Source organism: Notolepis coatsorum (genome assembly GCF_963971535.1).
Source record: "Notolepis coatsorum genome assembly, chromosome: 8".
NCBI classification, from domain to species: Eukaryota; Metazoa; Chordata; class Actinopteri; order Aulopiformes; family Paralepididae; genus Notolepis; species Notolepis coatsorum.
In genome coordinates this window covers 87003529-87018515 of record NC_140172.1, presented here as the reverse complement: position 1 = coordinate 87018515, position 14987 = coordinate 87003529, and the positions used below count along the sequence as shown (strand labels likewise).

At 40.2% G+C, this 14987-nt stretch overlaps 1 protein-coding gene across 1 annotated transcript in view; it reads left to right on the top strand.

The window, feature by feature from the left end:
* ltn1 (listerin E3 ubiquitin protein ligase 1) overlaps positions 1–14987 on the top strand; it is a 206501-nt gene that overhangs the window by 171985 nt on the left and 19529 nt on the right. The window contains exons 27-28 of the mRNA XM_084320815.1: positions 5810–5996; positions 14659–14824. Of these exons, the coding sequence (XP_084176941.1) occupies positions 5810–5996; positions 14659–14824 (353 nt within the window). The remainder of the gene's footprint in view (positions 1–5809; positions 5997–14658; positions 14825–14987) is intronic.

Below are 14987 nucleotides of genomic sequence, written 5' to 3'. Positions count from 1 at the left end.
ACTAAAATTAAAATAGCTGACAAAATTAACACTGGTGGTGTGGGCTTTTAGGTTTAGCTACATTTGTATAAACCTTTTTGGACATTAATTGGTATAAATACTTGCTAGTAGTATAGTTGATGCAGTGGCATTAGCTTAACTCAGCAACCCCTGTGGTTTAAGGTCTGGCCCAGATCAGAGTGAACCTGGAAGCTTCAGACAGGAAGCAAACAGGGTCACAAGACTAAAAAAAGTGTTAATCCACACTAGGGCTGTCCCCGACAAAGAATTTGGATAGTCGACTTTGATTGGCCGAAATTTGACGATAGTCGACTGGTAGTCGACTACCCCCCTGAATGCAAGAATGTTTTTTTTTTATCATTCCATTTGGGCTGTGGGTTTAATGTCTGAAGGAGTCGACTGAAGGCTTCTTGTCCTCTGCGAAAGCATGCAATTGGTCCACTGATGGATACATCTTGATATTTGTCTAGTCTAGTGTGTTCATTAGACAGGTGAAATCCTCTTTCAGTGCCTCTGTGCCCGTTTGTTAGCCTTGCTGGTATGCGCGCCATTAGCGTTAGCCGTGCTTCTAGACCTCTTTGCTTTTGGAAAGAATAATAAAAAAAAAATATATATATTATTTATTGAATTGAGTACCTCAGATGAAGAACCATATAAGTCTGTTTTTAAGTTTTCAGAGGAACAATGTTTTCAAACATTATTACTAGGGATGTCCCGATCGCCTTTTTTTGCTTCCGATCCGATCCCGATCACGTGATTTTAAATATCTATCGATCCGATCGTTTCCGATCCGATCTTTCACATTAGTAATAAATTTTGACGCATTTTTGTCAGAAACTGGCAGAGCGAGACAAGCCCATCTGTTGCCTATAGTCCGGGGCGCGAGAGCGGAGGCTTTTGTTATTACATTCACCCTGAGAAATGTGCTTCTGCTTCATATGAGAAATATTAAAAGTTTCAATATATGTTTGCACATTAGTATACATTCAGTGTTCGTCTTACGTAATGGTCCATTCTGGTCTGAAACGCCGACGATAATCCTCAGTCACGTTATCCTCCGGGTGAAAAGTTAGTCTGAAAACTTCGCCTCCAGCCTGTCCTCCTTGCAAACATTGCAACTGGCTTGACTTTCTATTTTAAAATGCTTAGTTCCAAACCTCTGACATTAAGTCTAGCTGCTCAAGTCAGTGGATATTAACCGTGTTTCGGGAGCGACGTGTTGTACTGTTGTTGTGATGTGGTCGAGCGTGTAGCGTCTAAATTAAAGGGGTGTTTGTTGCAACGGTGAAAATTAAAGGGGAATGTGTTTGTTGTGGACAATTATTCTGCTCTGTGTGACAATAAATACATTAATGATGATATATTATATGTAATTTAAAACCAAAACTAAGGCCTCCGTATGAGTTTAAGACGTGGACATGGTCATGTTTGTTGAATAAAATTTTTCTTTTTTTGACTGCCGATTTTTATTATTATTTTTTCCCGATCCCCGATCCTCTGAAAAGCACGTAATCGACGCCGATCCCGATCACGTGATCGGATCGGGACATCCCTAATTATTACTAGGGCTGTCAGTTTATCGCGTTAATTAGATTAATTAATTACACAGCAAATTATCGCGTTATGAAAATTAACTCAAAATGTATTAAAAAAAATTCTTTCATATTTTTTTATCTCATTCATTCCATAAGAACGTAGAATACACATTTACAGACTTTTTTTTAATATGGTCCATTTGCATGTTCTTGGTATCTGATTCTAGGGACATCTATGGATCTCAGGGAATATATTCCCAGTGTCAGAAATGCTGTGTCTGTTACTAGGCTTGAGTAAATTATAATGAACCAAACGAGAATATCAATTACATTTGAAATATGATTATAGAATATAGAATATCAGGCCTAAAATGTTTATGCGATTAAAATGCGATTAATTCGATTAATTAATTACAAATCTATAATCTCAAATCTTTCCGGTATCACGCTCAGCCAGACAGGGTTGCCCTCTTAGTCCCGGACTATTCGATCTATCATTAGAGCCTTTAGCACAATATATAAGACAATCCCAATCCATAGAACCAATCATAATCAAGTGCACACAACACAAAATTAGTTTATATGCGGACGACGTAATACTGTTCATGCAAAACCCCAACACACCATTGCCTCATCTTCTCAAGCTGATTGAGGACTTTGGAGATCTATCGGGATTTAGGATAAATTCCTACTTCCTCCCACTTAACGCCCCTGCAAAAAGAAATATAACCCTCCCAAAAGAGATACAGATGGTAAAACAATTTAGATGTTTGGGAGTTGTGATATTCCCCACCATAAGCCAAACGGTGAAGCACAATTACATAAAAATCCAAAACAAAATCAAATACGACCTTGTCAGGTGGTCGAAACTTAAAAACTCAGTACAGGCACGTATATCAATAATCAAGATGGACGTCCTACCTAGAATCAACTTCTTCAGCTCAATGCTACCGTTACCCCCTCCAAAGGGTTACTGGAAAGAATTACACTCCTCCACATACAAATTTATTTGGAATAACAAACCACCACGTATAAAAAGATCCACTGCACAGAGAAACAAAGCAGACGGAGTTATGGCATTTCCAGATTTCTACCACTACTTTAAGGCGTACACTTTAAGACCACTAACAACATGGTTTGATCCCCAAGCATTAGTATCCTGGAGAAATTTAGGAGAAAATATAGTAGCTCCACATAAGCTGAAGGGCATAGTATACACCAAATTACCAATTAAGCAATGCGAACGGAAATTTGGCCCCATAATCACTCATGCGATCCGGATATGGCGCGAAACACAAAAAAAATATTCTACCCTACATAAATGGCATATTCATACTCCCTTATTCAATAACAATGCACTCTGGATAGGAAAACAACCTATAAGATTCCCTAGATGGGAAAAGCAAGGCATACACTCATTAGGAGACGTCTTCAATAAACAGGGTTTTTGTAGTTTCAATGAAATACGCAAAAAATTTAATCTCACCAAGTCCACATATTACTTTTACGCACAGTTATTGGCATGTTTGAAGGCTCACAGTGTTCCATTAAATATACCAATTGTACACCACAGATACCACATTCTTCTATGAAAGAGAGACATCAAGAGGTTTTGTTTCAGATTTGTATCATCAATTACTAACGTCCTCATATGAAACCCTCCACCTAGACTCCGTCTGGAGGAGGGATATACCAGACCTGGAAAGTGATTTTGATTGGCAAGAAGCCTGGGCAAATATTCGATTCACATCAAGGAACCCGGACCATCAACAAATCAATCTTAACTACTGTATATTCACAGGACATACTTGACTCCTATAAGACTGAAAAAAATGGGTCTTATACAAGACTCCAAATGCTCCTTATGTACAAATGGGGACGAGGGGACATTTATGCACATGTACTGGGACTGCCCACCAGTTAAGATATTCTGGAAAGAGGTGACCCAGCAACTATCAAATCTCTTAACTTGGAATATACCTGTACACCCCTCTGTACTACTGCTGAATGATGTTTTTGAGTGTGCAGTACATCCACAGCTAAAGAGATTGGTTTTATCGGGTATCACAGTGGCTAAAAAGCTGATAGCATCACGATGGTTCCAACCGGAAAAAATGTGCCGAAAGGTCTGGATTATTACATATCTCGATGTGATCTATCAAGAAATATCTACAGCAAGAATTTTGGGTCTCAATGAATCCAAAATGACATTGTGGTTAGAAGTGGTGGAGAAAATAAAAGCTAGCATATAATGGTAATGTCTGGTTAGGAGTGAGGGAAAATGGATGGATTATCCAATGGGGGGTCCGGAAGGGGGGGGTACGAGCTGGAGCACATGTGTGTAGGTTTTTAGATAACAGGTATTAAGGGTATATCCTATATAAGACAATTAACTAAAATGTGATCTCATTGGATGTGCACTGACAACTAATGCTTGTATATCTTATCGTGTGTTGTCATGTTTGTTTATGTGTTTGTTTAAAAAATAATAAAAAAATAAAATACAAAAATCCTGTAATTAATTAGATACATTTTTTTAATCGCCTGACGGCACTAATTATTAAGATGCTAAGTTAGAGGCAGTGTTGTTGTCGAGTCACAAAATCTCAAGTCAAGTCTCGAGTCCCCAGTGTAGAGGTTGAGTACTTTATTATCTATAGATGATAAGTTAGTGTTGTATTCATTCATAGTTAAAGACAGTAGAGGTTGAGTCGTTTACTATATAGAGATGTTAAGTTAGATTGTTGTGTTCACTCATAGTTAAAACAGTAGAGGTTGAGTACTTTATTATATAAAGATGGTAAGTTAGAGTGTTGTGTTCATTCATAGGTAGTTAAAGACAGTAGAGGTTGAGTACTGTATTATCTAAGGATGGTAAGTTAGAGTGTTGTGTTCATTCATAGTTAAAGACAGTAGCGGTTGAGTACTGTATTATCTAAAGATGGTGAGTTAGTGTTGTGACTATCATTCATAGTTAACACATTGTCTGCCACGCAGTTTGCCCATCTTATACCACTCTCTGCCAGTGCTGTAAGTTACCCTATGGAGTCGCTCACCTTCTTTGCAGGGCTATAACCTTTTTTATATTATAGCTATATCGACATTACTATGGCCCATTCAACATCGGGTATCTATCGTTCCGGATGTGGGAACGTTATAATTTTCCATTCATACATTGTCGTGTTAGTAGTAGTACCGTCCTGAATATAAGTATCGCTGCTGGCGGGACAAAACCTCATAACTCCAAAAACCCAACTTTTCAGCAGATGAAAAAAACGAACACAGATTTGAGGGCGAATAGAGTTACGAGGTTTAGACAGATGATTGGTTTAATGCTTTCCCATTGTATAGACTTTGTAAAACCACACACACATGGAGGATGATCTACTGAGTTGATAAAAAAAAAAAAAATAGAAAAATGGAGTTATGAGGTTTTGTCCCGCCAGCAGTGGTATGTTTTTAGAGTGTAGAGCAGTAATTCCTAGAACGCAAGTTATAGGCCCTGACTCATATTATACATAATCGATTGGCGTTTCGTTCCTATACACGCTATATTAAAAAATTCAAATGCATATGATCGCTATACATTATGCGAAGGAAAGGGGGGGGGGGGGGTCGTTTATGATTCCTTGATTGTCAGTAACGGCTTTCTTTAGTACGACATAATACGTTGATCAGATGGATTGCAATGAAATAAATGCACAATCGAGCTGGAATTAACGCTAGATTCCTCTTACCTGTGGCCGATGAGTCTCCAATGCCACTCGAGTGTTTGTCTGGATCCACGTAACAAGATAGCTCTGCCGGAACATTTTCCCCGATGCACAGAGCGCCACATCCGGTTTAGAGTGGAGTGCAACTTGCCCGAAATCCACCAGGCGGCGGTATTGAGGCGTTGCAATATCAGACAGAGTCCAGCTGGCTCCCCAAGCCTTGCTGGATGAATTATGAATGCCAATAGCGAATAAAGGAAACAACGATCATAAAAACGAGTAAATTCGTTGTTGGCGTTATTAGATTGGCGGGCAATAACGAGTATACTCGTTTTTGGCGCAGAACCAGTTGAGTAGTTTACTATATAGAGATGGTAGGTTAGATTGTTGTGTTCACTCATAGTTAAAGACGGTAGAAGTTGAGTAGTTTCTTGTGATATATCACCTTCACATTCAAAGTAATTTAGATTATTTTCACAACTGCAAATACACAAGCTGTCCAAAAATGTACATGGTTCTTATAGGGTTGATTTGCTGAGTAGACTGTGTTTGTGTCTCCAGGTCTCCTCCAGCTCCTCTGATGGCCTTACTGTGTGCCAGTGAGGAGCTGTGTGAGAGCATCCTGGTGGGTGTCCAGGTTGGGGAGTTTGCTGTGGTCCAGCCCCTCAGCATGGAGCACTGCTGCATCTTGGGATACCTGCTGGCCTGGAAGCTCCTTCTCACCTTCTTCAAGTCTTCACCGTCCCACGTGAGTCCCACACATAGTCTATTTGCCAACACAATGAACCCGGAAATGTTGGAACCACCAAACTTTTATGATAGATATGGATAGTATGGGTCACCAGCACTTAGAAACTGCCGGATGCTAAATTGTACATGTTGGGCAACTTTTTTTATTTGCATAATTAGCTACATTTGCATAATCACCTAAATGGACAAATCTCGGAAACTACTTGATCAATTTCAACAATGTTGGAGTGGTTTTGGGGGTTATTCGGGATGCTGAATCCATTTATGATACTCAAGAGTTTCGGAATTGCAATATTTACTGGAATTTACCAAATTTCAAGTTCAAGAGAAATTCTGCTGAATAATATTATGGGGAAACTTACTCCTTGCTTACAAGTCTTGGTTATCATAGACTCAGGTCTACTAGGTAAGCTTTAAGTCCCACATTAACAAGGTGACAAAAACATAATTCTTCCACCTTAGAAACAAAGCTAAAGTACAACCATTTATAAATCAAAAGGATGCTGAAAAACGGATCCATGCCTTTATTCCAAGCCGACTGAAGAAAATACTTCAGCTTATTCAACTCTCAGCTAGGCTATTACACTGGCTTCCGGTAACATTTAGAATTGATTTGAAGGTCCTCCTTCTTATGTACAAAGCCCTAAATGGAACCAGACCAAGCTATATTGGCAATTTTCTTGTCAACTACATGCCCCAAGAACACTACGATCATCTACTTCTATCATCTTGTATTTTTATTTTCTGCATTGCATTTATTCTGTCTATTTTATGCTCATTTGATGTATTCTAGTGTATTTTCTGCTGTGAAGCACTTTGGGCTGCAATTCTTGTATGGAATTTGTACAAATAACGTTTATTATTATTATTGCCATCCTTAGAGTTATTTGCTACCTCTATCTAGCAGGGCTAAAATTATTTTAAATGGTTTTGTTAACCCTCCTGTTATCCTCAAATTGACTTTACACTCTTTATCCTTGGGGACATTTTGACCCCAGCAGTTTAAACCTCCAGAAAATTATCATAATCAAAAGTGTTACCCAAATGTATGTTTCAGGTGCTTCATGTTACTTTGTTGATTACCTAAATAACCATTTAAATAAAACATTACACCTACTCCCCCCCCCACCCACCCAATTATACATACATAATATATATTATGTTGTTCAAGTGGGGAGTGGGCCCATGATAACTTTCCGTTTTTGGAAAGTAACGTGTCTGCTTGTGGTTGAGAGACAGGAGCATCTGCACTAAGGGTCTCATTCTCATTAGAGGAGGACGCCTCATAATCAGGGTCTCAGACACATTCTCTCTCCTATGTCACTTTCACCGTCAAATATCTGTGACAAAACTTCACTGGCAGAAAACTTTTTCTTCAAGGTAATTTAGAGTTTAGAAGGCTGCTATGCAAGCTATGTTTGCTCCTCCCCTATGTTGCGTAAAGTTTAGGTAGTCAAAAATCACAAATAACAATAAAAATACAGTCCGGGATATACATTCTAAAATATATACATTCTAAAATATACAGCCAAAAATATACAGTAACATTTACAGTAATAAATGTAGAATTTTTTTAATAAAAATGTTTAAGTGTATATGTAAAAATAAGAAGTCAAAAGTCCAGGAAGATTACCAGAGTTTGTACTGTCACTCTGTGGTGAGGCAGTGAGGCACAGTGATGCGTTGTATACTCTGATGGTTGTTGGAATTAAGGACTTCCTGTGCCGTTCAGTGTTGCATCTAGGGAGTCTTAGTCTAACACTGAACATGCTCCTTCTATCAGCCAAGTCTGTGTATAGCGTGTGGGAGGGGTTGTCGATGCCGTGGAGCTTAGCAAGGCTCTTCCTCTCTGACAGAGGAAGAGTCTAGCTCCACTCCCACCATGTTACTGGCCTTCCTGACCAGCTTATTTGTCACATATAAGGTACATGTACATTACAGTGAAATGCTTGGTTCTGTATGAGCCCCCTGAGATTGTGCTTCAGACAGTAAAAAAGTTTAAAAAATAAAGACCAAACACTATACAAAATATACAAACTAGTACAAGTACACAATGCAAACAAATGCAAAGATGAGTTAGAGAGGTAGTGCAAATCTTTTACTAATAAATAGATACAATATGGTGTAGTGTTAAAAAGTGTTTAAAGTGAATGTTAAAGGTGAGTGTTATTCCATACACATGGAATATGTATCTCGATACGATAGAGGGCACACATTGTGAAAACAAAGAACAATTTACCGCCAATAGAGGCCTTGCACAGAGTGTTTAGAATGCCCATTTCTCCTTGTTAGGGACCAAGCAGTGAGACAATGAGGAAACAGGAGTTGTAGATGAAAACTGGGTTTATATTTACCCACAAGGTGCAAAACCATTGCAAACCAAGAATTTGATAACTAGGACTATGGGTTTCTTGTCCACGTCAGACTCAGCAAGGAGGCCAAAAGGAACGTAATAATCCTTGTCAGAACAATGGGGCAGACTGTATAGAGGATACTTTGTAGGACATGACCTTGAGAACATTTGAAACTGTTTGGGGAGAGATTTCACACAGACACAACCAGGAATGAGGAAGATATGGATAGTGGTTTACAATTGTATCTCTTTGTTCCTGGATTGTAGCCAGCTCTTCATAACAACTCATCAACAATAGTCTTCCAGGATTCTGAAATCGGGGAGGAGATAGCGGGGGGAGCAAATTAATGAATGTGGATGAGAGCCGTGATGCAAGTGATTGCAGCTACGGCTGTGGGGGTGCTGGAGACATGATAGAATAGACTTGTATGCGCCTGAATCTCCTGAACACGGCGCTAGAATCTCCTGAACACGCATTCCTAATCGATCAGAACTAAATCGGCCGAGAAAAAGCCAATTTTTAAGCACCTATTCCCCATGCACATGCGCAGATTGCCCACGGATTGTGACGCCACGCACACACGCCCTGGACTGTTCCATCAGAGGGGGGAGCTTCGGTGGTAGTGTGAGTGGCTACAGACCACTGCACTTAAATATAAACATTAGTCTACCTGGAGACTCAATGAGGTAATTGTAGATGTCGCCATAAGACGCGTCTGGCCATTTAGTGAGATCATTGTTTCATTATCCTGTTCGGCTGAAAAGACACTGGCCACCGAAGCTCGCCCCTCTGATGGAACAGTCCAGGGCGGGTGTGCATGGCGTCACAATCCGTGGGCAATCTGCGCATGTGCATGGGGAATAGGTGCTTAAAAATGGGCTTTTTCTCTGCCGATTTAGTTCTGATCGATTAGTAATGCAACCACTTACATCACGGCTCTCATCCACATTCATTAATTTGCTCCCCCCGCAATCTCCTCCCCGATTGCAATGTAACGCGGAAGTGTAGTGGTCTATTAGGCGCTCTACAAATTAAAGTTATTATTATTATTATCATTCTGTTTACAATTGAACATTCCATGAAAAGTATCTATAAATTCTGCATCTTCTGAAACATTTATAAACAGAAAATACATAAAAAATTGCACCAATATCTAAATGTTTGTGCATAATATAGATGGGTCTGATTGATATTATTATTGTTTTTTTTGTTTTTCTTTCCCAGTAGCATCTATGCTGTATGTTTGGATGTTTTGCAGATGTGTTTTCAACAACTCCGGTGTGGGGGGGATGGGGTGGGTATGAGGGAGGGGAAGGGGAAATGAAAGGGGAAGAAAAGAGAAAAAGATGGAAAATAAATGATGTTGTTGCCAATTGTAAATGTACAACATACTTTTCCTGTAATAAAGAAATTTATTAAAAAGGTGAATGGTAATGTATGGGGGTTGAAACATGGCTGGGGGATTGTTTGAGACACATATTATCCAGTTTTCTTACTCTAATACTCGACACGTAAATTTAAACATCAAGTTCCTCAGCAGAGCATGGAAGGTGGGGACATTTTTTGTCACAAACATATAGCTTGCACTAGTCTATTTTCTCGGTTATCAGCTTTTCTTTGTTACCGTCTGCAGGGAGTTTCTTGCGCTTTGTAATGGTTTCCAGCGATGGTAGCTGTTGCAGCAAACTTTTCCTCTTGGCATTCGTTGCACATATGTACTCGGCACACTCCTTTCCATGATGATCTGTGTTTAATTAAGGTTGTGGTGTTGAAATTTCCAGTGTTTCTGTCACTCGCGTTCAGCTAATGCTAACATTGTGACACCTCTCCCTTTACGGAATGTATCGGATCAGAAAATACTTCCTGTTTTTCTGATATCCGATCCTGTGAATTTGGCCAGTATCGGACTGATAACGATACTGAATAACGGATCGGTGCCATCCCTAGTTAGTACTGTTATCTTGCAGCTAGAAGGTCCTGGTTTCACAGTGGTTAGTACTGTTACCTCATAGCTAGAAGGTCTTGGGTTCACAGTGGTTAGTACTGTTACCTCACAGCTAGAAGGTCCTGGGTTCACAGTGGTTAGTACTGTTACCTCACAGCTCGAAGGTCCTGGGTTCACAATGGTTAGTACTGTTGCCTCACAGCTAGAAGGTCCTGGGATCACAGTGGTTAGTACTGTTACATCACAGCTCAAAGGTCCTGGGTTCACAGTGGTTAGTACTGTTGCCTCACAAACAGAAGTGCCTGGGTTCAGACCCCAGCAGGGGGCCTTGCTGTGTTGAGTTTGCATGTTCTCCCCGTGTTTGTGTGGGTTTCCTCTGTGTTCTCCCCGTGTTTGTGTGGGTTTCCTCTGGGTACTCTAGTTTCCTCATAAGGACATCATGCTACTGTAGGTGTTGGTCCCCAGGCACAGGACCTGCCCACTACATTTACATTTTCAGTAATTTAGCTAAACGCTTTTATCCAAAGCGACTTACAGGTTCTGTACGACAAGTCAGCAGGACTTTCAACTGAGTAACAATGTTCATCAAACAATGTTGAAACTTGGGTGCTGCAGTGTTGATTAGACATATTAGTATAGTAGGTAGTAATATAGACAAGGAATATTAATTAGTGGAAGAGTGCATGATAGTAGAAGACAGTAAGAAGGTTCGTTTTAGTTTTAGTTTTTTCCTTCTTTCATTTCAGATATTGATTGAAGAAGTGTGTTTTTAGTCGAGTTGGGATAGGTTAAATGCAGAGGATGAACTTTAGGGATGGGTACCGATTCCGGTACTTTTAAGGGTATTGACTGAATCACGTCGGTACTACCGAGTACCGATTCACGTGAGATCCACCGGTGCCACATTTCGGGCACCTTTTTTTCTTACGTTTCGTTTACCGCAAAACGAAACCTATGAAGTGTGCCGCACGTTCACGTGCACAATACAGCTTACCTAGGATTTTACTTGATTCAACAACAACAAAGCAGTCGGGGGCAATGGCAAGCCAAAAACGGTCGCAAGTGTGGTTACTGGTTACGGATTCTGATTCTGATTGTAGTTATTTCTGTTGTCTTGCGTGGTTTGTTTAATCGTTTTATACTTGTTATTTTGTAAAATACAATACCTTTATTTATTTATTTATTTATTTATTTATTTATTTATTTATTTATTTATTTATTTATTTAAATATAGAGATGTGTACCTTTTAGTTCCGCAGAATAGTTAATTGCTGCTTGAGTGACTTGTTTAATCGTTTTATACTTGTTATTTTGTAAAACATAATTTTTTATTTAAAGATATGTGTGTGTGTGGGGTTGTGCCCATCATTGTACCCAGTCTGCCACCGTTGAAAGCCAATGGAGATGTTTATCTTCTTTGCAGGGCTATAACTTTTTAAATTGTATTGTTATATTGACATTACTATGGCCCATTCAACATCGATTATCTATTGTTCAGGATGTGGGAACGTTATATTTTTTCATTCGTACATTGTTGTGTTAATACCATCTAGAACAGGGGTCTCAAACTCGCGGGCCATTTGCGGCCCGCAGGATGATATTTTGCGGCCCCCTACTTGACATCAAAGTTTAGTGTTAGTGCGGCCCGCGCGCAACCTTTTGCCGACCCGTTGCGCGAGTTGGGCGTTTTATTTATTTGATCACTTGTAGGCTACCATAGCGCAGGCTCATGGCAGCAACGTTAGTGGTTGAAACGTAATTCCGGAGTGATACCAAGTGGAAGGAAATATATCCTGTCATCAGTGCGTATAGCAGGTATCCTCGAAATTCTCCCCTATCTCCTCTGCAAGCTCCTGTCCGGCTGCACTGCTCCAACTGTCTGTGTCTGTCTACTGCTTTGGTCCAATCATATTCAGTGTCCCGTCACCATTCCCCCCCCCCCACCCCCCACCCACAGTCTGCGAATCAGAGGCAGAGTAGGGTGGGTCTTCACGGAATGCATGTTGTCTCTTTCAACGGGTCGGAGTCAGAGCGAGAGTTGACAGCGCATCTACAGTAGTCTAATCTGCAGGTACTGTAGCTAGTAGCATAGTTTTGCCAGCAGGCAGCTAGTAGAAAAATATGGCATGTTCAAAGATGGCCAGTAAAATAAAAGTCAACAGTGAAAATCGCTGCATTTCAAAGGTGAATGGACTGAAAAATATGCGTTCATCCTCCCTCCAACCAGCACAATGTGCCAAGAAACGGTAGCTCTTGTGAAGAGTGGCAATTTGAAACGCAATTTGAAACGCCAATACGAAACAAAACAGTTATTTTGATGCAACCTTTCAGCACTAAGAACCACAAAAATAAATGGAATGAAATCATCATATCAAGCTGCAAGCAGAATTATTGTTAAAGTTATGTCACAACGATAAAAAGCAACCAAGTCCTCACTCAGTGGCATGGGTGTTGGCTAAACACAAGAAGCCATTCTCTGATGCATACATACCATGTTTGAAGGCAAACAAAAGCAAATCCTCCTCAGATAGCACAGCAACCAGAATAACTGAAATACTGGCTGATGATTTCATTAAACAGCTTTGTGATAGATTAAAAAAAATGCACAGTGCATTTCCATAGCTGTGGATGAGTCCACTGACACCACTGAGAATGCTCAGTTGCTGGTGTTTGTGAGGTTTTATGATGAGGCAAAGGGGTAGTTTGTTGATGTATTAATACATTTTTGGAATACTTGAAACCCTTTTTTTGTGGAATATTTGATGCGGCCCAGCCTCACCCAGACTCTACCTCCAGCGGCCCCCAGGTAAATTGAGTTTGAGACCCCTGATCTAGAATATAAGTATGTTTTTAATGTTTTCTGCTGTAATTCCAAAAACGAGAGTTATAGGCCCTGACGCATATGATAGATTATCGATTGGCGTTTATTTCCTATACACGCTATATTAAACAATTCAAATGTATATGATCGGTATACATTATGCTTCCTCATGTGTGAAGGAAAGGGGGCAGGGGGGTCGTTTATAATTCCTTGATCGCCAGTAACGGCTTTATTTAGTATGGGTTGATACATTGATCAGATGGTTTGCAGTGAAATGAATAAACAATGGGGCTGAAAATAACGTTAGTGTCCTCTTACCGTTCGCCGATGAGACTGGAGGAAAAATATCCCAATTATTTGACGCTGATCTCCTAGATCAATTTCCGGTTTGTATGGTGCAATAAACACCGAAATCATATCGATTATTGAGTTTAGAAAGCGATCCAAATGCACTATAGTGTTTGTCTGGATCCACGTAACAAGATATTACTGCCGGAGGGATTTCCTCGATGCACCAGCACCACTTCCAGTTTTGGCGAGAGTGTAACTCGCCCGACCATCCACCAGGCGGCGGTATTGAGGCGTTGCAATCTCATACAGGGTGCCGCTGCAGTCCGGAGAGAGACTGGATGAATTATGAATGCCATGGCGAAAAAATTAAATATTGATCCCAAAAACGACTTACGCCGTTGTTGGCGTTCAACGCATGGCGGGCAAACACGGCGTAAGTCGTTCTTGGCGACCAATGTGTTAACAAATTGTTCTAAATAAATAATAATGATAATAAATCATTTGAAGTTTGGAATAATTTTTTATAACTGAGGTAGGTAGATAACATTTTTAGAGAGTAAAGTACCGAAAAAAGGTACCGTTGGGTACCAGTATCGATTCACAGGTACCGGTATCGGTTAAAAACGGTACCCAACCCTAATGAACTTGAGGTATATGTAAAAATGTGCTTGACAATCAAGGTATTGTGTGTTATTGTATTGTATTGACTAGGGGTGGGGGGGGAATTCGATACTTTGCGTGGCGATACTGTATCGATACAGGGACGCCAAGTATCGATATTTTATTATTCATAAAAAAAATTAAGAATTTGTATATATTTTTTTTTTGTATAAGGAATTTGCATTGTTCATTTCAATAGCTGTAATAGTACAGTAGTCCACACACATGTGCATTCAGTTAAGTTGGAATATGACTAATACAAACAGTTCAGTTTGTCAGGTACATGCAACACAGATTACAGCGTTTACATCTGTCTGCTTGAGAAAATACCATGTTCTGCAATAAAAATGATTGAAGTGAGATGAACAGACTGAACTTTATTTTATTAGATAAAACATGTTGACAACGTTTTACTTTGCATTTGAAAAAAGGTAATAAATCGCAATACATCGCAATACTCATCATATCGCAATATATTTAGTATCCCAATACTATCGTATCGTGACTCAAGTATCGTGATAGTATCGTATCGTGAGGCCTCTGGTGATTCCCACCCCTAGTATTGACTTGCTGTGTGTTCCGTCGCCAGCTGCGGGTCCAGTACTGTCAGTTCCTGAAGAGAAGCCGCTCCCTCCATAAGCTCCTCCTCCACATCTTCAGACTGATGCCTGAAAACCCTGCCTACCCAGGCCAGGGGGCGGAGACTAAAGACACCAAGACCTTCTTCACAGAGAGCCTCTGTTTGGCCGTCAACAGTCAGTACAACACACACTGTGAACTCTGCAACTCTCCTCTCTTCTGTCCTCTCCTTTCTCTGCTTCTCCTCTCCTGTCCTCTCCTCCCTTCTCCCCGTTCTCTTCTCTCCTCTCCTGTCCTCTCCTCCCTTATCTCTCCTCTTCTGTCCTCTCCCTTCTCTAC